Genomic DNA, 22,533 nt, shown 5'->3' with positions numbered 1-22,533 from the left:
TAGGTCAGTCCAGGGAAGACGGACAGGTCAAGGAGGTGGGATGAGGTTAGTAGGTAGCTGGGGGTGCGGTTTGGGGTGGGAGGAAGGGATGGGTGAGAGGAAGAACCGGTTAGGGAGGCAGAGACAGGTTGGACTGGTTTTGGGATGCAGTGGGTGGGGGGGAAGAGCTGGGCTGGTTGTGTGGTGCAGTGGGGGGAGGGGATGAACTGGGCTGGTTTAGGGATGCAGTAGGGGAAGGGGAGATTTTGAAACTGGTGGAGGACGAACGGTCAGTCCTTAGCAAGGGGCTCACCTTTGTCCCCCTACAACCACGCATCAACGAATACCAGTCACGGTCGGACATAGAGCAGTTTTTCCGCCGTCTTCGCCTCCATGCCTACTTCTTCAACCGGGAACCCAACCCTCCTTCCACTGACCCCTTCATCCGCTTCCAACACTCCCTAAACCAGCCCAGTTCATCCCCTCCCCCCACTGCATCCCAAAACCAGTCCAACCTGTCTCTGCCTCCCTAACCGGTTCTTCCTCTCACCCATCCCTTCCTCCCACCCCAAGCCGCACCCCCAGCTACCTACTAACCTCATCCCACCTCCTTGACCTGTCCGTCTTCCCTGGACTGACCTATCCCCTCCCTACCTCCCCACCTACATTCTCTCCACCTATCTTCTTTACTCTCTATCTTCGGTCCGCCTCCCCCTCTCTCCCTATTTATTCCAGTTCCCTCCCCCCATCCCCCTCTCTGATGAAGGGTCTAGGCCCGAAACGTCAGCTTTTGTGCTCCTGAGATGCTGCTTGGCCTGCTGTGTTCATCCAGCCTCACATTTTATTATCTTGGAATCTCCAGCATCTGCTGTTCACATTATCTCTGAAGTTATCATAGTTTGTTTTCAAAAATGTAGTTTTTCTCATTGACATTTCTTTGGATGTGCGCAACACTGATATTGTCAACGTTTAAGAACGGGTGATAGATAGTCATGGCATTGATTTGCAAGAAGAATTTTTTTTAAATACATCAGTGGTTGAAAGATTACTCCATTATTTTCAAAATTTTCATGAATAAAATAGCTGGTTTTTGGACTCGGAGCTCTTTTTATGGAGCAGAAAGATTCTGTGGAGAACTGAAAATGAAGGCTGGAACACAATTCCCAGATTCCCAACCTCATTCCTGAGTTTTCTGGTTTTCACTAGAGCTGCTTTAAATATTGCCTAAAAAGATAATCCTAACTGTCTACAATTTTTGTGTTGTTGGGTTGGTTTGAATGAATTTGTGGTTTGCAGCACCTCAGAGATGTCATGAACCATAGTCGAGATGGGGAATCATCTCAAAAAGTAAGTTCAAATGGTTTTGCCCATGCCTTATTATTATACTGAATTCTACTAAACTCCAATTCCCCTCTTATCTCCATGACAAACTATGGCCCATCCACGCCCATTCACCCACTGTATTGGACCAATTAACCTCATAGCAATAATAAGGTTTATTTTTTATTTTTAAATACCTTCAAAACAAATTCATCCGCAACATTTCAACTTCTTAAAATACTCTTCTCACTGTACATTAATAAATGTGTTTATCATCCAATCCATGTAAAACATCTTTCGTGTAAGCTTCAATAAGATCTCCTCTCATTCTTTTACTCAGTTTCTTCTCTTACCCAGTGAACCTTCACTGGACTGCTTCCAATGCCAGTATATCTTTCTTTCCTTAGGTAAGGAGTCCAAAGCCATTTACACTATTCTAGCTATGGTCTGACTAATGCCTTGTTTAGTTTTGCAGAACTTCCAGCCTTTTATACTCCAGTCCCTTTGAAATAAACACCAACGTTCCATTTGCTTTCCCTATTACCTGCTGAAACTGGTTGCTAGCTTTTTTTTATATTCAGTCTTGGGACATGGGCATTGCTGGCTGGGCCAACATTTATTACCCATCTCTAGTTGCCCTTGAAAAGATGGTAGTGAGCTGCCTTGAACTACTGCAGTCCACATCATGTAAGTGGACCCACAATAGCATTAGAATTTTAGAATTAGATTTTGCTTGCAGATGTACTGAAGTAAAGGAAAATGTGAATACGGTGAAATGTGTACGAAGTCACCGTCCTTCAGCACCACCTTGGTTACAAAACCAGAATATATATTTAAAAAAGCTGAAATGAAAGATAACTGAAAGATCAGAAAGGGGAAGGAATTCCAAGGTTTTGACTCAGTGACATTGAAGGAATGGTGTTATATTTCTCAGTTAGAATGGTGAGGGCTTGGAGAACTTGCAGGTAGTGATGTTTCCATGTATCAGCTGCCCGTGTACTTCTAAATGGATTAATGGTCGTGAATTCAGAAGATGCTGTTTTAGAATTTTAGTGAATTTCCGCAGTGCTGATATTGGTACACGCTGCTACAATTGAGTATCAGTGGTGGAAAGTGTATTTTGTATTGGATGGTGTCAGAACAGTTTGATAAAGGGTCAGTAGGCTCGAAATGTTAGCTCGGTTTTTCTCTCCCCATATGCTGGTGGATGCATTGATTTTCTCTAGTAGTTGACTGTTTTTGTTTCAAATCCCAGTGTCTGCAGTTTTATTTACTGTAATGATACTTAATTTTTATGAACTGAAAAGTATCAACCTAATAGATAACCTTTTACTTTTAAGAAAAGAGCGAAGAGAAGCACTGGACATCTAAACAAAAATTGAAGACTTTATTCTTGCTTTAAAGATTAAAAATATTCACTAGTCCTTTGCACTAATTTGTTTAAGATGTCGCTGTGCTATGAGTCTCATTGTGGGTAGGCCTCTCAATCCATATCTTTTATCCTCTTGCTCTTTTGCTATTAGAAATGTGTGCATATTAAGTAAATTTTATATTTAGTTTAATGTAGGATAAAATTCAAATTCAAATTCAGAGGTTTACTAGTCTAAAACTGGAATAGGAAGATTGTCTTGTGAGGAAAGATTGGTCAGACTGAGCTTGTATCCCCTGGAGTTTAAAGGACTAAGAGGTGACTGGACCGAAAAATATAAGGTCATGAAAGGCCTTGACAGGGTAGATAAGGTGAGGATGCTTCCTGTTATGGGAGAATCTCGAACTAGGGGTCTCCATTTAAAAATAAAGTGTCATTCATTTTGAGACAGATAAGGTGAAATTCTTTCTTGTAGAAGGCGATTAATTTTTGGAACTGTTCCTGAAAAGGCAGTTGAAGAAGAGTGTTTGAATGCTTTTAAGGCAGAGGTGGAATGGATTCTTGATGTGCAAAAGAGTGAAACGTTATCAGGGTAGTCAGGAATATGGATTTGAACTTACAATCAGATCACTCATGATCTTTTAAAGGTGGAGCAGTCTTGAGGAGCTGAATGGCCTACTTCTGCCCTTTGTTCATATGCTGTATGAATACTTGTGCCTTTGCGTCAACTAATCAGAAGTAGAAGTTCAAATGATAAAATGATATTCTTGTTAAGTACTGCATTTTTAAAGTGATACCTTAAATTGCTTTTAAATTTCGTGTTCAAACTCCAAATCGCTCCTCTTTTCCAAATCAGAGGGAAGCACAAGAAAGAGAAATAGCAGAACAGGTACGCCAAGAGCAGATTAAAAAAGAACAAGAAGAAGAGCGTGAGGTAAGGCTGCATCATTTAATTATATTTGCACTTTGAATTATATGTAAACTTTCCTCAGGAGGTCTTGCTGTTAATGATATTTCAAAAACTTCATTGTATAGAAGTACCATTCACCGAGTAAAGTTTTTTTTAAAAATTTATTTCTATGTTTAAAATTGTTTGCTTTAACAATTAGTGCCCTTGTCAACATCAGAAGAAACTGTTTTGGCGAAGTCTACAAGGGAGGGAACTGAATTAACATGGATTAAAAGTTGCTTCTCTATCCACTTTACAGCACCTTTAACATGATGAAACATTCCAAAGCACTTCACGGGAGCAATACAAAGCAAAGCATGAGACTGAACTACATAAGCTATTAGGTCAGATAACTTGTGAGCAATCTTTACATTGCTTTAAGAGGTTTCTTAAATAATGAAAACAACTTAAACAAGTGTTGGGAATAAATTGCAGAGTTTGGTTCCTGGGCAATAAAAGCAAGACCACCAATGGTGGAACAACTATAACTGGAACTGTGCAATAAGTCTGAATTAGAAAAGTACAGATAGCACAGCTGTAGGGTCCGAGGAGTTTGCAGGATAGGAAGGACAAGATCATGGAGTGATTCAAAAATAAGAACGGACATGGCTGGTCATGGTGATCTTAGGACACATGGCAGGTTAAAAAACAGGTATCAGATTTTAGATGTCCTCAAGTTTATGGAGGATGCAATGTAAAAGCTCAGCCAGGAATTTATTTGGAATCGTCAAATCTAAATGAAATCATTGCACAGGTGAGTGTTTCAGAAGGTCATGAGCTGATTCAGACGTGAAGTTATGTAATATTGCAGAAGTGGATATAAGCAGCATTGGTTATGGTACGAACATCAATGCTATCAACCAGTATAAATCTTCATTTTCAACTTGTATTGATATTCATGAAAATTGTCCTATAAGTGCAACATGAAAAGTATGGACAAAAGGTGCATTTTTTCAGCAAGTCAATCAAGTTCCAAACTGACAAATGACTATTTCTTTGCTTGCATTCTGAAGGCAGATATCCAGCCATTCAAACATCAAGCACACCTTTTGTTGCAAGAAAACATTGAATTGTCCACACTGGAACATCTTATGTTTCTCTGCTTTTCCCATTATCATTCACTTTGGCTTTTGTACCATGAAATTTTTTTTTTGTGTTATCTCTTCTGCCTTCCGCTCTCGTTGTTCTTTCCTTCCTCAACTCCTTTTTGTTTGCTCAGTTCAGTTTTCTCAGTTCTTATGCAAGGTTATCAACCTGAAATATTAATTATCTCCACAGATGCCTCCTGGCCTACTAAGCATTTCCAGAATTTTCTGTTGTTTTACTTGTAAAGAGAGGGAGAGGGAGAGAGAGAGAGAATGGATGGTTAACTGGGAATGTTGTGCGGTTCATAAAACATAAAAATGGAGAAGCCCTTTGGCGCATCAGATCTGGACCGCTAAAAGTGTACTACTAACAACATTAACCCACTTTCCATACCTTACAATATCCTTTTATTGTCACATGTACTCCGTTGTAGGAGTACAGTGAAAAGCTTTTACAAAGTCTGCTTTCTTATAGTGACATCTTGGGTACAAGTGGCTAGGTACTATTCTTGGATACAGCAAAGGAATAAAAGTAATTGCATTACTTGCAGAATTAAAAAGTAATTTAAAAATAGGACATCATTAAAAGGTTGACATTATGATAAGGTAGGAAATTTCAAATAGACGTTACCGTGTAGCAGCTCAGCTCAGGGCCTCTGCATGTGGTCTGACTGCTGCGCAATACCTGAGTCCAACAGTCATCCTCAGTCTGCTCCAAACCCCAGACCGCTCCGTACCAGCACTCAGCTGCTTCAAGATAGGTGCCAGGATGGTGACCCTGTGTTACCCAGGACTCGCTGCCTGCATGATGCTCAGGGGCTGCTTCCCTATGCTGCTGTGAGGCTTGTAACCCATGCGCTGTTTCAGAGCTCATTGCCCGTGCTGTTCCGGGGCTCGTAGTCCATGTGCTGTACCAGGGTTCGCTGCTCCAGGGACTTGCTGCTAGTGCTTGCCGCTGCACCAGGATTTGCCTCCAGTGCTAAGGGGAGAGAAGAAGAGAAAAAGAGAGAATAAAAATTAAAATGAAAGAAAAAGAACAGGCGGAGCAGAGGTGCTCTGGCAGGAGTGTTCTACTCTGTCACCGTCTTGAATCTATGGCCCACACTGTGCTGAAAGCCTTGAATGTTATGACACTTCAATTGTTCTTCCAAGTACTTTTAAATGGTTGTGTGCCACCTCAGCTACACTCCTAGGCGGTGAATGCCAGACCCCTACAAACCTATAGGTGAAAACATTGTTCCTCAAATCCCCTACAAACCTCCTTTTTTTCACTTTAAAATTATTCCCCCTTGTTATTGACCCTTCAATTAAGATGAACAGCTGCTTTCTATTCACCATGTCCATGCTGCTCATTATCTGATACACCTCTATCAGGTTCACTTTCAATTTGCTCTGTTCCAAAGAAAACAACCTGTGCTTATCCAGACCTTTTCATGGCTAAAATGTTCCAGCCCAGGCAACATCCTAATGAATCTCCTCCTCATCCCCTTTAGTACAATCATATTCCTCCTATAGCATAGTGACGAGAAGCTCATGCTCCGCAATTTGTAGGAGCTGAGATCTGAGAGACTCCACCTACAGCCAAGGCAATGCAGTCCACCTAGTTGTCTTGCTGCAGAGAAGGTAATATCCAAGGTGCAGATCCACTGGAGTCATGAAAAGGCAACATGCCCTGCTATCAGGCTTTTATCATATCTGCAGGAAAGCAGACAGTTGGAGACTTGTCATCCACTTAGAATCCTCTCCATTCTTCTGTTCACTGCTTAAGGCAGAGTAGATTGTTGTTCTTGGCCTCCATGGCCCCAGCAAGTACCCCTCTCAGAAATAGTACTAATGGTTTTAAGGGCTCTCAAGGAGGATGTAGCTGTAGTGCCACCTAAATTAACTATATGTTCTATGGTCAAAAAGAGAGTCAATGAAAAGCACCAGAACCCACACAAATTGGTGAAGTTTTCTTTCACCATCTGCGCGTTGCGGTAGGTTAGTGTCCAGTGTCTGAAGAAGGGTCTCGACCCGAAATGCCAGCTTTCCTGCTCCTCGGATGCTGCTTGACCTGCTGTGTTCATTCAGCTCTTCACTGCCGTTATTTCAGATTCTCCAGCATCGGCAGTTCCTACTATCCTTGCTTTTTATTACTACTTAGTGTCAGGTAGGGAGACCAGTTCCATTTATAAAGCACCTGGGATGAAACATGACAGATAATTAGCTCAATTTTGCTTTCTCTGGATGGTGTGTGTAAGGTTCAAGTAGATCTATGATTATTATCTGAATCAGATTTCCTGTTCAGTTGCTCACAGTGAATGATGCAGTTTATCATTTTGACAGAAATAATCTTAGCAGTGAGCACTTTATCATATTTTTATTCTTGTGAACCTTATCACAGAATCAGCATGATCACACTGGATTGGTAAGTGGCCTAGGTTCAATTTACTTGAAAATCTCAAGTTTACTCACAAACTGATAACTCAGAGTTACAGACCAATAAATGTACACGCCCTTATTCTAGCATGCTGTTGCTTGGAACTCTCATGTTAAATTACCATGCATATTATCCTAGACCTTGGCTTGTTAGCATACTCGACTTTTGAAGGAGCAATACAAAGCCGCTTTTTTTTCATGGATAAAATTACGTGTTATGCGACTCGTTGAGCTAGCGCTGTGGAAATCACCAAGTGCTATTCCTGGAGTCCTCATAAAAGCTACCGAATTTATAAATTACAGTGCAGGTTTCTATACTTAATCAGAATCACTACTTATTCCAAATATTGGCAGAAAACACTACTAATTCAAACATTAATCCTCTTATAAACTCCGCCTTACACACAGATAAACAGACAGGTTTTGGGCAGAGGACAAAGTCTGGAAAGACAGTTTGTTCCTAGGTAATTTGATGAGTTGATATTCATAACTCTTCTGCTGGCCAGCAGTTGCCTCTGTCATCTTTTTGTGGTTGGTTGCTTCCTCTAGTTGGTGAGAGACAGGAGGTGGCTGGCTGGTTTCTTTTGAAAGACCCTTTGACCTATCGGTTAAAAGTCACAGCATACAACAACTGTTACGGGGAAGACAAATCGATTTTCTTCAGGTTTACTGTGAGTTTAGACTGCAGAGAACAGGAACTTTATTTGAGCTGGGCAAGAACCTCTTCATCTGTAACTTGTTCTCAGCCTCAAGCTGTTCAGTTACCTGAGAACCAGTCACAGTTTTTGTGAAGCAAGAAGGTCTCTGTCATTCAACAATTGATCAGTAGTACATAAACCAATCATGCAAAAGCTGCATCAGTGCACACCCAACAACTCAAAATCCACCTGCAACTCAAATTGCAATTACTGTTTGTTTAAACAGTTGCTTAAACAATGCCTGCAATGGGTTCAAGATTAATCACTTGCAAAATTGCAGCCAGCCTTTCAACCACTGTCTTTTAAACCACCTTTCTCATTCCAATTCCCAGTTTTTCAATATACAAAAAAGACGCAGTCCTGACACATGCAATTAGACTGAAAATACACAAACAAAAAGCCTCTGCAAAACTGCAAAGCAACAAAAAAGTTGTAAAATTTATGGATTTGAGTCTGAGTCTGTACAACATATAAGTCATTTGACAATTCTTCTGGATCTCGTGATGGTTAACCTTTTGGAATTCTAGACTTCATGCTTGGTTCTCAACGTGTATGTGTGTTGGTCTGTTATGTGATGTTAATGTTGGTTGTTGTCATGATGGTCTTTTACATCTTAGTTATCCAACTGTATCTTTGTGTGTTCTGTGTGCAGTTGGAGTAGGTTGTGGATCTTGGCTGTTTGTTCCTGAAGTTGATTGTTTTGTGCTGACTTAAATTCATCAAATCAGCTTTAAATACATCCTCCATCAATACTGTCATATTGTGTACTAATGTGTTCCCTTTTGAGTCTTCAAATCGGGCTCACTTTGCCTTCCACAGAAATGAAACAGCTCTTACCAAAGTCATAAATTATTTCCTATGTGACTGTGACAAGCTGTGTTTTCCCTCCATGTCCTCTACCCATTCCTGCCTATTCCCACCTGCATGCTATTGCCTGAAATTGGCCCTGTCTCAACTCATCTGCTTCACAACAGTTCCAAAGAAGAGTCAGATTGAACTTGAAATGTTAGCTCTGTTTTTCTCTCTACAGATGCTGCCAAAGAATCATAAAATCCCTACAGTGTGGAAACAGGCCCTTCGGCCCAACAAGGCCATACCAACCCTCAGAGCATCCCATCCAGACCCATCTCCCCTCTCACGCACCTAATCTACACATCCCTGAACACTACAGGCAATTTAGCATGTCCAATCCTCCTGGCCTGCACATCTTTGGACTTTGGGAGGAAACCGGAGCACCTGGGACAAAGCCCACGCAGACACGGGGAGAAAGTACAAACTCCATACAGACAGTCACCCAAGGCTGGAATTGAACCCGGATTCCTGGCACTGTGAGGCAGCAGTGCTAACCACTGTGCCGCTTTGGAGTTTCTTCAGTTTATTTGTATTATCTGAATCTGGTTATTGTAGTCATTTATCAACTAACTGCTTGGATTTACTACAAGTAAATGCTTGAGTTTGTAGCAGTCAGAGGCATGACTGTTTGTGATTGTTTGGAATTTAGTTGGGGTGTAGCCTGTGAAAACTACACTTCACCGCCTTTCTAATATACACTTTTGAGAACAATGTGTGAGATCTGAAAAATCAAAATATCTGTTCTCCCTCAAAGATTCAGGAAGATATCTCCTGAACCAACTGTCATTGAAGTTACCAGTGACAGTGTTCTGTGTCTAATGAGTGACCTGTTTGTGCAAGAATACCAAACTGAAGGCAATCTGGAATATTTCATTTCTGTTACATTTATTCATTGAGAATTAACAATATTCTTGCCCATATGTGTTGTTTCCCAAGGTTAAGCTCTGCAGAGAAAATCTTCTTTTTGTTTTCTTTATTGCATGGGTGTGTGGTGTATTCCGAAGCCTGAATATCCATACATTCATATTTCAAACCATGTTGGCTTTACGTCTTAATTAATAAGCCTTGTTATTCTAATAACATCTTTTTGTTCTGAACCTAAAATAGATAAAGTGCATTATTCACCATATTTATAACTGGGTAAAGCATTTAAATTTTTGTTGTGACTAGTGTAGTGGCATGACGAGAGAAAGAGAGACAATGTAGTATTCCAGCCTCCATTGTAACAGCGATGTTGGATAAAAAATTTGAAGCAGGCTATACGGCATCTTTGTTGTGTAAGCTTATGTCATACATGTTTGACTTTGCTGGGTTAGGATGGATTCCATAACCTGGATAGATAAGGTTAAAACATTCATCTGAACGCCATTCACCTCACAATTCTTGCTTTTGAAGATGAGTACTTCATGACAAGCAGGCACCATTAGTGAGTGTTGATTTCAGTTCTGCCATTCTTAGATTTTTGCCTATCACTCCGATGTAATCATCAAAACATACACATTGAGGAATACCTCTTGTAATTCTGTTTGTAAGCTACTGGATCAAATCTTGACTGACACATAGAAAAAAAAGTACTCTTTGAAGCAATATCTTCCAAATAGCATTCTGAAAGTGCTGCGTTCTTGAGATTGCTTTACAAAATGAACTGTTCAGTATCCATTCTTGGCATCCATCTTGGAAAGATATTCAGCTCCTGTGTATTTGAGTTTCACTTGTTCTAATTTGGAAATTTTGTGTGGTTATCACACTACAAAAAAGTCTTGCATACCTGATTTAGCATGGATGTAATAGAATTCCACCAGCCTGTGCTGGTGTACACGGTGAATACTATTATGCCCACATCTTTCGGCTCACTCTTAAGCTTCACGTTTTCTGTGAGGGTTATTTGATGCAATTACATCTTCTCTGAGATGCAATACCGCAGCACCTTTGAATTTTCCTATGGTATTGGATATATCTGCCTGGATATATTTGTTGTAGAGCCTAGACCAATGCTGCAAGTCGTAGAGTCATACAGGAAACACACCCTTTGGTCTAACTTGTTGCCTTGCCAACCAAGTTTCCCAAACTAAACTTGTCCTACTGCTTGTATTTAGCCCACATCCCTTTCAACCTTTCTTACTTGTGTTCCTGTCCAAATATCTTTTAAATGTTGTAACTGTACCTGCATCTATCACTTCTTCTGGCCGTTCGTTCTGCATATGAAATACCCTCTATGTGAAAGAAGTTGCCTGTCAGGCCCCTCTTAATTCTTTCTCCTGTCACCTTAAAATTCTTGGCTTCTTCTGCTGCTGTTAATATCTTGATAATTTTATGAATGCTCACAATGTTGCATTCTGGACACACTGGTAGTCCTACTATTGCTGGTCCATTCACATTCACCAAGTAAAATACTTGTGCTGTCCTTGTCGGATTGCAGTCGTTTAATTGTCAGTGCACAAAGGCAAGAGACTGGTGACCCATTATATATAGTTAATTGGTTAGATCTTGACTTCCCACGATCCAGATGTATTAATACTTTAAATGCAGATTTCTCGGGCATTGGTAAGCCCAGCATTGGGTGCACAGACTACACTTAGCACATAACTTGCTTGCTCCCGACGTCCTCGCCTGTCAGTATTGTAGTTACACCTAATGAGGGCAGGTGATGTTGTCCAGCTACAGTGGTGCTATCATTTAGCAATGTGTTGATATCATGAAATTTCTTTTGCTGCAAGAGATATTTTTAGAAAACGTTTGGGCACTGAAATAATAACCAGCTCCATTATCCACTCTAGACAGCTCAGCCTCAGAAATTACAGGCTTTATCCTAGTCAGAGCACCTTCTAACAAACTAATTAATTGATTCTTGTTTCTGTTGCCTGTTAAGACATCAACTCTAGATATTGAATTCTAAATTTTACCTTCAGTTGAAGCTGATAGTCCAGCAGTTCCCATGACTTAGCAGATATTTTGGACCTTTTCCCACAGACCTGAGGCATTGACTTTGTACAATCCTAATTTTCAGTGGCTATCTTTATTTTTATCCCAAAATATCCAAGTAGAGAAAACGTTTGTGGTCTTCCAGTTTGTGCTAGGGAATTTGGTAGGTAATCTCCCTTATGTTTCTCATCTTTTGCAAATGAATGGATGTGTATGGGGATTTATAGTAGCCATACTACAAGGCTACTCCGTGTGGAGATGCAGCAATGCAGCTTCATTTGCTTCTTTAAATTTATCTGGTGCTGTTTTTGACTGCACCTCAGCCTGTTTGTTTGGCGAGCATTCTTTTTTCACGCAATGGCAGTCAAGGTTGTCTCATTGGCCCTGCAGTACTACGGCCCAATTTTGAACAGACTTGCCGTTGGCACAGACCACCAGTCTAGCCATCTTACAAATTAAGTGTTCAATGTTTAGCCAATACCATTTATTTAACTGCTGCTTAATCTGTCCCAGCATGAATATAATGTCTGTACTAATTGAAATCTTTACTGAGGCTTTATCCTGTGATTTTCAAATTTGTATTGCTGCTTTCATTTCAGGAAAAAATGACTAATGATTACTATTGCATGGAGAGTGAACAAGGTATTTGGCACACTGGCCTTCATCAGTCAGGTCCCTGAGTACAGAAGTTAGGAAGTCATGTTGCAGTTGTACAGAACGTTGGTGAGGCTGCACAAGGAGTATTATAAGATAATAAAATGTGAGGCTGGATGAACACAGCAGGCCAAGCAGCATCTCAGGAGCACAAAAGCTGACGTTTCGGGCCTGGACCCTTCATCAGAGAGGGGGATGGGGAGAGGGAACTGGAATAAATAGGGAGAGAGGGGGAGGCGGACCGAAGATGGAGAGTAAAGAAGATAGGTGGAGAGAGTATAGGTGGGGAGGTAGGGAGGGGATAGGTCAGTCCAGGGAAGACGGACAGGTCAAGGAGGTGGGATGAGGTTAGTAGGTAGATGGGGTGGGAGGAAGGGATGGGTGAGAGGAAGAACCGGTTAGGGAGGCAAAGACAGGTTGGACTGGTTTTGGGATGCAGTGGGTGGGGGGGAAGAGCTGGGCTGGTTGTGTGGTGCAGTGGGGGGAGGGGACGAACTGGGCTGGTTTAGGGATGCAGTAGGGGAAGGGGAGATTTTGAAACTGGTGAAGTCCACATTGATACCATTAGGCTGCAGGGTTCCCAGGCGGAATATGAGTTGCTGTTCCTGCAACCTTCGGGTGGTATCATTGTGGCAGTGCAGGAGGCCCATGATGGACATGTCATCTAGAGAATGGGAGGGGGAGTGGAAATGGTTTGCGACTGGGAGGTGCTGTTGTTTGTTGCGAACTGAGCGGAGGTGTTCTGCAAAGCAGTCTCCAAGCCTCCGCTTGGTTTCCCCAATGCAGAGGAAGCCGCACCGGGTACAGTGGATGCAGTATACCACATTGGCAGATGTGCAGGTGAACCTCTGCTTAATGTGGAATGTCATCTTGGGGCCTCGGATAGGGGTGAGGGAGGAGGTGTGGGGGCAAGTGTAGCATTTCCTGCGGTTGCAGGGGAAGGTGCCGGGTGTGGTGGGTTTGGAGGGCAGTGTGGAGCGAACAAAGGAGTCACGGAGAGAGTGGTCTCTCCGGAAAGCAGACAGGGGTGGGGATGGAAAAATGTCTTGGGTGGTGGGGTCGGATTGTAAATGGCGAAAGTGTCGGAGGATGATGCGTTGTATGTAAATGGCGAAAGTGTCGGAGGATTATGTTCAGTTTTAGTCACCTTGCTGTAGGAAGGATGTTCTCAAACTGGAAAGAGGGCAGGAGAAATTTGCAAAGACATTGGGACTCCAAGTTATAGGGAGAGGTTGGACAAGCTATGACTTTTTTCTTTAGAGCTTGGAAGACTGAGGGGGAATCTAATAGAAGTGTGTAAGATCATGAGAGGCATGTATAAGGTGAATGCATGCAGTCTTTTTCCCAGGATTGGGGAATCGTGGACTAGAAGGCATCTGTTTAAGAGGGGAAAGAATACGCAGGATCCTGAGGGGCAACTTTTTTACACCAGAAGGTATTACACATATGGAATGAGCTGCCAGTGGAAGTGGTTGAGGTAGGTACATTAACATTTAAAAGGCATTTGGATGAATACATTGATAGAAGAGGTTTAGAAGGCTATAGACCAAGTGCAGGGAAATCAGGTTAATGTGGATGGACATTTTGGTCGGCATGGACCCATTTGGGCCAAAGGGCTTATCTCTGTGCTGTAGCACTCTCTGACTTGACAGAATTACTAATCTCATACTCTATTGGAAAGTCGAGTAGGATTGAATTTACTTGGAAGTCTCAAACAGACCTATGTTTAAAAGAAACTGATAACTTGTTGTTACAGAGCAATTTTTGCACAAATCCCATTTTGATACAGTACTGCTTGGAGTCCTTGTGGCTGTTGATCTTGTGGTGACATCCTGGTCCTTGGATTGTTAGCATTCCCCGATCTTAAAATGTAATCCAATATACTATTCACAATTTTCAGTATAAATAAAATATTTCATTTTGATAAGTTAGTGGCAAAGTATGGAAGCCGTAATGTTTATGGTCACAGTGTAGAAAATAACTTAAAATTTATCCATAAAGCTTTCTAAAGAATTTGAGGTTTGATGTTGTTTGAAATAAATACTCCAAATGTAATTAAATGTGAAATAACTGCTACGGTCAAGATGTGAAATTATCTTCTCTTCACTAATTATGACTAATAATATGAGACAAATTTAAGGCTTGTTTTAGGAAGTGGGAGTTGAAGCAATGCTTCATTCCCAGGATTGGCAAACAGGTGATTTCATTTGTGTTTAATCAATTATTTGGTTCAGGAGTTACTTTCAACGGGAAACAAATATTTTTATTACTTGTTAGTCAGGTGTTATGTTGTTCAAACCTCAACAAACCAGTTGAACCCTCCTTAATTATAATTATTTATATGCATCACTACTTCCAAAATGATCTCACCAAGTAAATAAGCACCTGTTTTTAAGCCACTGTGTAAGTATAGGTCATGACCGTTAACGCCATTGTTCTTCAGGCATCTTTTTTTTTAATTATGCACTCTCACAGATTGAGTGCCTCTGGAAAGACCAGTATTTATTGCCCATTTCTGTTTGCCCTAGAGAGCAGAGTAGTTAACTGCCTCCTTTAGCAACTGCAGACCATGTGATACCCACGGTGCCACAAGGAGTTATTTCCAGGATTTTAACACATTGACAGAATATAGCGGACAAGCTTTGGGAAGTCAGGAGGTGAGTTACCTGGCACAGAATTCTCACCCATTGCTCTTCCAGTTTGATTTGTGCAATCTGAATGAAGATTAAAATTACCCACAAGCTTCCATTATGTCTTGATTTGTACTCTGTCCTACAAAGCAGTTACGGTTTGTGGTCTGTAAACTACTCTGACCAGTGGCTTTTTTCCCCTTTTTATTTCTTATCTCTACCCAAACTGATTCTACATCATGATCTTCTGAGCCTAGATCACGTTTTGCTATTGAACTGATGTAACTTTTGTCGCACTTTGTTTTCCTTTATTGCTCTTCTTCTAAATTGTCACCTTCAAAGAATTCTTACCATGTAGGAAACAAGCCCTTTGGCCCAACAAGTCCACACCAACCCTCAGAGCATCCCACCCAGACACAGCCTCCTATAACCCACCAAATCTATACATCCCTGAACACTGTAGGCAATTTAGCATGGCCAATCCTCCTAGCCTTTTTTTTTCCCCTTTATTCATTCATGGGATGAGGGTGTCGCTGGCTAGGCAGCATTTATTGCCCATCCCTAATTGCCCAGAGGGCAGTTAAGAGTCAACCACCTGTGGGACTGGAGTCACATGTAGGCCAAACCAGGTAAGGATGACTGTTTCCTTCTCTAAAGGAAATTAATGAACCAGATGGGTTTTTCCATCAATCAACAATTCACAGTCATCATTGGACTCTAAATTCCAGGTATTTATGAATACAAGGGCAGCACGGTGGCTCAATGGTTAGCACTGCAGCCTCACAGCACCAGGGTCCTGGGTTCGATTCCAGCCTCGGATAACTGTCTGTACAGAGTTTGCACAGCCTCCCCGTGTCTGCTTGGGTTTCCTCCGGGTGCTCTGGCTTCCTCCCACAGTCCAAAGATGTGCAGGCTAAGTGGATTGGCAATGCTAAATTGCCTGTAATGTTCAGGGGTGTGTGGGTTATAGGGGGATGGGATAGTCCAAGGGGCAGTGTGGACTTTGTTGGGCCGAAGGCCCTGTTTCCACACTGTAGGGAATCTAATATAATATAATCTAATCTAATCTAAACAAAGTCCACCATCTGCAGTGGCAGGACTCGAAGCCAGCTCCCCAGAATGTTAGAGATAATGGGAACTGCAGATGCTGGAGATTCCAAGATAATAAAATGTGAGGCTGGATGAACACAGCAGGCCAAGCAGCATCTCAGGAGCACAAAAGCTGACGTTTCGGGCCTAGACCCTTCATCAGAGAAGCTTCATCTCTGATGAAGGGTCTAGGCCCGAAACGTCAGCTTCTGTGCTCCTGAGATGCTGCTTGGCCTGCTGTGTTCATCCAGCCTCACATTCCCCAGAATGTTATCTGGGTCTCTGGATTAACAGGCCTGCACCTCTGATTGTGGAAGGAAACCGGAGCACCCAGAAGAAACCCATGCAGACACAGGGAGAATGTGCAAACTCCACACACACAGTCACCCGAGGGTGGAATCGAACCTGGGTCGCTGGCGCTGTGAGGCAGCAGTGCTAACCACTGAGCCATCCTCAACAATTTAGTTTCCAACTTTGGTAACTTTGTGACTTTGCCATCATATCTATTTATTTATTCCAGAGCTGTCAGTTCATCCATTAATTTTTGAATGATGCCCTCGGCCTTTTTTGACTTACTAAATCTGCCCTGGTTCAAACCCTCAACCTCACTGCACTTTTTAGTGCTGGTTATACAGTTACGGGAGGCATTAATCCAAGTATGGTTTGAGTGAAGGTCATCTCAATGATACACAACCTTCTCTCTCCAATACTGGTGCCAATGCCCCATGAATGGAAACAATTTGATACAAGCTGCTGTATGAACCACATATTCAACTTTCTGACCTTACTTGCCCAATGCCGGTATGTTCATTGCTCACATTAATATCCCTATTTCTCAATATCATCTATGTTGATGGCATCCAAGCAGGCCACAGGAAACAGTGATTCCTCTATCAAATATGAAACCATTGTACCTGTAACTTGCCCGGGTCCAATCATATCTAGAGATCTACCCAGTGGTACACCTCTCTCTTTCCCCAGTATGGTGCCAGTACCCCATGAATCGAAACCCATTTTTCTCCACTGACATCTTTGAGCACGCATTCAATTCTCGGGTCTTAATTCTGATATGGCAATTTCTAAATGGTTCAGGTATTAATTCAAATATTATTACCTTTGTGCCTCTGCATTTTAGTTTAGCTACTGGCTACTGATAACCCTTAGCAGAATCTCTTGCTTGGCCCTGCAATATTTGATCCTATGTGGAAGTCAACAACTGAATTCTTCCCCTCCTCCTCCATGACCCTGTTCAGCCCTGAGCAGATGTCCTTAACCTTGGTGCCAAGCAGAACGCTTAATCTTGGCTTCAGCCAACATTATCTATCCCCCCCAGCTTTCCTGTCCTCCATTGCTAATACATTCCTTTTAACTCCGTCTCCCTTGAATTTCCCCCGTACCATCCTATTATGGTCAGTTTGCTCATCCATCCTTAAGTACGAGCTCTAGTCCACACAGACCACAAGATCTCTTCCTGCAGAGCATGTACAAGGGCTGAGGCTTCTCTAGTTCTCCCTTTTGAATACTCATACCCGCCTCAATAGTAGTTACCTTTGTTCTGTCTCTGACCACAAAACAAATCTGACACTACCTAAGAGATGTACCTGTTTCCTGGAATAAAGTGTTCAAGTAACTTCCTCCTTCCTGATGTTCACAGTGTCCAAAGCTCAAACTCCAGCTCATCAACTCTGAACCAAGGTTTTACAAGCTGTAGGTTTTTCCATGTACATAGTTGCAGTCGATCACACTCGTGTCAACCAGCTCCCAAGTATTATGGCTGCAACACATCATTTGCTTTGTCATCTTTAATGTATTTCATTTAACAGTTTAGGTTTTGACATTTCGCATCATTATTGAATGATTAATTTTGTTATATTAAGTAATCCACATAGTTCAACCATAATACAGTATTCAGTATTGCACTTGAATCTTCCTGGAATTAATTTAAACTACTGTCCCATTTTAGAGCGTAAAAATGTTAAGGGTCACCAACTAATCATCTATCTGCTTACCTAATTAATACCTCGGGGCTTCAGGTTTGGCTCTTACTGTGTCCTACTCCATCTTTTGGGCCACTTTTGGGTTGTAAAGAATGGGACCTTTACAAGTACCTCTTCCCTCATTACTCAGAATTCCATTACTCATTAAATTTTTGAGTTAAGTACTCTGTAAAGTAGTACCCCATCAAGTTAGCCTCCATGAAACTTAGTTGAAAACAAAGAACCATTGTTTACAACTCTGCACAAAATGCATTTCCTATCTCTCAACTTGTATCCCTCTCTCGACAACAGTCTGCTCATAACTTGATGGCATAGTTGTCCCTGAGATTAGCTACGCCAATATTTTTGCTACATCAGAAATCATAAATAAAGAGTTACGGAGTTTCAGAACAATTTTTTTCTTCATTTCTGAATCATTCATCAAAGGTTTATTCTCTGGCCACAATATTGAAACAGGACTTAGCAAGGTCACCAATTATATTCTATGTAAACCATGACATACCTCCTCACCATCCTCTCTGTATTCCTGCCCATTTCCACCTGTCTAAAATCATTACAGTTTGCCCTGTGTCAACAAATTGCTGCTGCAACCTGGTTCATGCCTTCGTTACCTTGAGACTTGACCCATTTCTGCTCCTTTGAGTAGCCATCATGCCTATTGGGCCTGCTCCGCCATTCAATGAGATCGCAGCTGATCTAATAATTGTCAGTTTCATCTTCCTGCCTTTTCCCCATAACCCTTGATTTCTTTACTGATTAAAAATGTGCCTACTTCAGCCTTCATTGCACTTCTGAGAATCCCCCAGATTGAATCTTGCGTAAATATGAGTTCAGCCAAACGTTTTCTGCTCTTGCCTTGACTTGCACACAACCTGCTTCAACTATCACCCTAGGGCTTGCTGATCTATGTTGACTTGGAGTCAATCAACCGTTCAACTTTAAAATTCCCGTTTTTTTTCAGAAGTTTCCATGGCTGTGTCCCCCTGCATCATCATAATATCCACCAGCCCCATATCCCTCAGGAAAATGTGTAATCATTTAGTTGTGTCCTGTTGAGCACCCTGACTTCACCAATGGTGGCCAGACTTTCAGTTGTTTAGACCCTAAGTCCCAGAAATGCCCTCCCTATAGCTTGTGATAATGGGAACTGCAGATGCTGGAGAATAACAAAGTGTGAAGCTGGATGAACACAGCAGGCCAAGCAGCATCTCAGGAGCACAAAAGCTGACGTTTCGAGCCGAGACCCTTCATCAGAGAGGGGGATGGGGAGAGGGTTCTGGAATAAATAGGGAGAGAGGGGGAGGTGGACCAAAGATGGAGAGAAAAGAAGGTAGGTGGAGAGGAGAGTATAGGTGGGGAGGTAGGGAGGGGATAGGTCAGTCCAGGGAAGATGGACAGGTCAAGGAGGAGGGATGAGGTTAGTGGGTAGGAAATGGAGGTGCGGCTTGAGGTGGGAGGAAGGGATGTGTGAGAGGAAGAACAGTTAGGGAGGCAGAGACAGGCTGGGCTGGTTTTGGGATGCAGTGGATGGAGGGGATGAGCAGGGATGGTTTTATGATGCAGTGGGGGGAGCGGTGATTTTGAAGCTTGTTAAGTCCACATTGATACCATTAGGCTGCAGGGTTCCCAAGCGGAATATGAGTTGCTGTTCCTGCAACCTTCAGGTGGCATCATTGTGGCACTGCAGGAGGCCCATGATGGACATGTCATCTGAGGAATGGGAGGGGGAGTTAAAATGTTTCGCGACTGGGAGGTGCAGTTGTTTCCTTTTTTAAGGATCTTTAAATCCTCATCCCATGACCAAGCTACTCTTCATCCAGCCTAATACCTTATTAGGTAATTTGGTGTTATATTTAATAGAATGCTCCTATGAAGTGCCTTGGTACATTATATTTTGTGAAAGGCTCATTACAAGTTGTTATGATGACAGTTATCCAAAAAATGTTCTAAGACACAGAACCGTAGCCAGAAGGTCAGATCTGTACTGAGTGAACTGATCTTCATGAGGCATGAAGACAAAACTACTAGCAATCATAGAGAATGCTGTAGAAACTCAACAGATGTGGCAGCATCCGTACATAGAGAAACAGAGTTAACGTTTTGAGTCTGGTATGACATGCTTCTTCAGAATTAAAAGATGCTGGAGAATATATTTAGACACTTTTTACAGAAACAGAGGTCCAATTCAAAAGACTTAACAGTGGTTTTCCACAAAGCAGTCACCTAGTATGTGCTTGGGTACCTCAACTACACCACCTCACACGCTACTTCTTGGAAGGATTCATTCCATTCTCTTAATTTCTTTGTCTCAGTCGCATCCATTCTGATGATGCCATCTTCCACGAGGCTGCATCTGACACTACTTCCTTTTCCTCAACAGAGGAATCCAGCAGCACCCCCTTCAAAATTGTGGTTGACAGGGCCCTCAGCCATGTCCAACTTCACACATCTGCCTTCACCTGTTCCCCTCATTCCCAGAGCAATGATAGGATTCCCTTGTCCTTGTTTTTATCCCATCAGTTTCCATATTCAAAGGACCATCTCTGCCATTTCCATCAACTCCAGCAGGCTGCCACCACCAAACCTACTTTCTCCTCTCCTCCATTGTCAGCATTCTGCAAAGACTGCTCTCTCGCTGACACCCAATCCATTCCTTCATCCTCATGAAAATTTTCATACTCCTCCATGGCACTTTTAATTGCAATCACAAAAGTTATAACACTTTCCCAATCACCATCTCCTTCCTCACTGACCAAGGCGCCAAACAAATCTTCTAGATGAAATATTGTTTCACATGCAATCCGGTATATTCCATTAACCGCTCACAATGTAGTCTTCTTTACATTACAAATGCAGACAGGTGACCGCTTTGCAGAATGCCTCTACTCTGCCTATAGAAATGACCCGAGCTTCCAGTTGATTGCCATTTCAGGAAAACCCCTTGTTCTCATGCTAGCACTTCTGCTGTAGGCCTCCTGCAATTTTCTAACAAAGCCCAACACAAACTCAAGGAGCAACAACCTATTTTCCTGTTAGACAGTTTACAGGCTTGAGGTCTCAATATTGAATTCACTAACTTCAGAAACTAACCACATTATGTCTGTTATAACAAGGTGTAGAGCTGGATGAACACAGCAGGCCAAGCAGCATCAGAGGAGCAGGAAAGCTGACGTTTCAGGCCTAGATCCTTCTTCAGAAAGATTTGTCTGATTTTTTCCACAGTCCCAAGGTGTACAGGCTAGGTGGATCGATCATGCTAAATTACCTGTAGTGTTCAGAGGTGTGTAGGTTATAGGGGGATGGGTCTGGCTCGGATACTCGGAGGGGTGGTGTGGACTTGTTGAGCCAAAGGGCCTGTTTCCACACTGTAGGGAATCTAATCTAATCTAATCCAGTCCATTGATGCTGCTTGGCCTGCTGTGTTCATCCAGCTCTACACCTTGTTATCTCAGATTCTCCAGCATCTGCAGTTCCTACTGTCTCTGAAACATTATTTCTGTTTTCCTGTTTTTTACATTCCCCCACACACAGCCTTGTCTTGATTGTGTCGTCTTTGATTTGCTTTTAGCCAAGAGAGCCTATTCCCTTGCTTTCACTCCTTAATTTACGCCCATTTTACATCTTTTTCTCTTTCTGCACTATCAGCACCCCCCCCCCCCCAACTGTCTTTTGTACTGGTCCTCTGCCTCTTTTGATGTGTATAAAAATGTTTCCAAAATCTTGCAGTTCTGAAGAAGCTATTCCAGACTCAAAAAGTTCACCCTTCTTCTCTGTCTGCAGATGCTGCCACACCTACCAAGTTTCTCCAGCATTCTCTGTTTCAGATTTCCAGCATCTGCAGCATTATGCCTTTTGACAAAGCTACTTTGGCCTTAGCTTTACAGGACTGGAGAAGGTGCAGATTAGGGTTATGATCCTGTAGCTTTTTATCAGAGCACATACATGTAATTTGGCTAAGTTAGATTACTATGCAAATCAGTTGGATTTAACTCCAAACCCTTACGAACCTTAGTATGCTTTCTGTAATGTTGCTTTTGGGCTAAATTTTTATTGCGGCTGAATGAGTTTACTAGTTAAAAGCCAGCGTAATATGAGATGTTTACCTGCAAGACTAAACAGCTTTCATTGTTACCAGCAGTAAGTCTGGCGCTTATTTTTCGCGTTTGAATCTTGCTGACTGTTGCTTCTCATATATAATACTCACTTGCCCACAATTTCTGTTCGAATTCTAATTTTCACACACAGCTGTAGTATTCTTTGCAGGAATAAAGCAGCTTCCTGTATTTGTTTTTCTAGTGGCCAAATCAATGTTTATTCAGCTTGGTATTTGTTCTACCTAGTATTATTAACATTATCATTCTAATTGTTTTGATGAACAAAGTTGTACTCTTGTAAGGCAGTCTTCTTTGTTAACTCACGTAGTATAGAGAAGCCTTGGAGAATAGTAACTTTGGGAATTGACCATATGCAACAGGAAAGAGTTTAATGAGCTACTGATGTTTTTAATTCCCTGATAAGGTAATTGCTTTATCTCTGCCAATTAAAAATTCTGTGCTTTAAAGTCAATAGCA

At 42.0% G+C, this 22,533-nt stretch overlaps 1 protein-coding gene across 6 annotated transcripts in view; it reads left to right on the top strand.

Moving 5' to 3' along the window:
* Positions 1-22,533, top strand: part of faf1 (Fas (TNFRSF6) associated factor 1) — a 394,938-nt gene that overhangs the window by 343,720 nt on the left and 28,685 nt on the right. For all 6 annotated transcript variants that reach the window (XM_059647930.1, XM_059647931.1, XM_059647929.1 and 3 more), the window contains one exon: positions 3,525-3,602. In XM_059647930.1, coding sequence (XP_059503913.1) covers positions 3,525-3,602 — 78 coding nt within the window. The remainder of the gene's footprint in view (positions 1-3,524; positions 3,603-22,533) is intronic.

This window comes from Stegostoma tigrinum, chromosome 8, assembly GCF_030684315.1.
Source record: "Stegostoma tigrinum isolate sSteTig4 chromosome 8, sSteTig4.hap1, whole genome shotgun sequence".
Classification (NCBI taxonomy): domain Eukaryota; kingdom Metazoa; phylum Chordata; class Chondrichthyes; order Orectolobiformes; family Stegostomatidae; genus Stegostoma; species Stegostoma tigrinum.
Note: the sequence above shows the minus strand (reverse complement) of the source record. Positions and strands in the feature narration are given on the sequence as shown.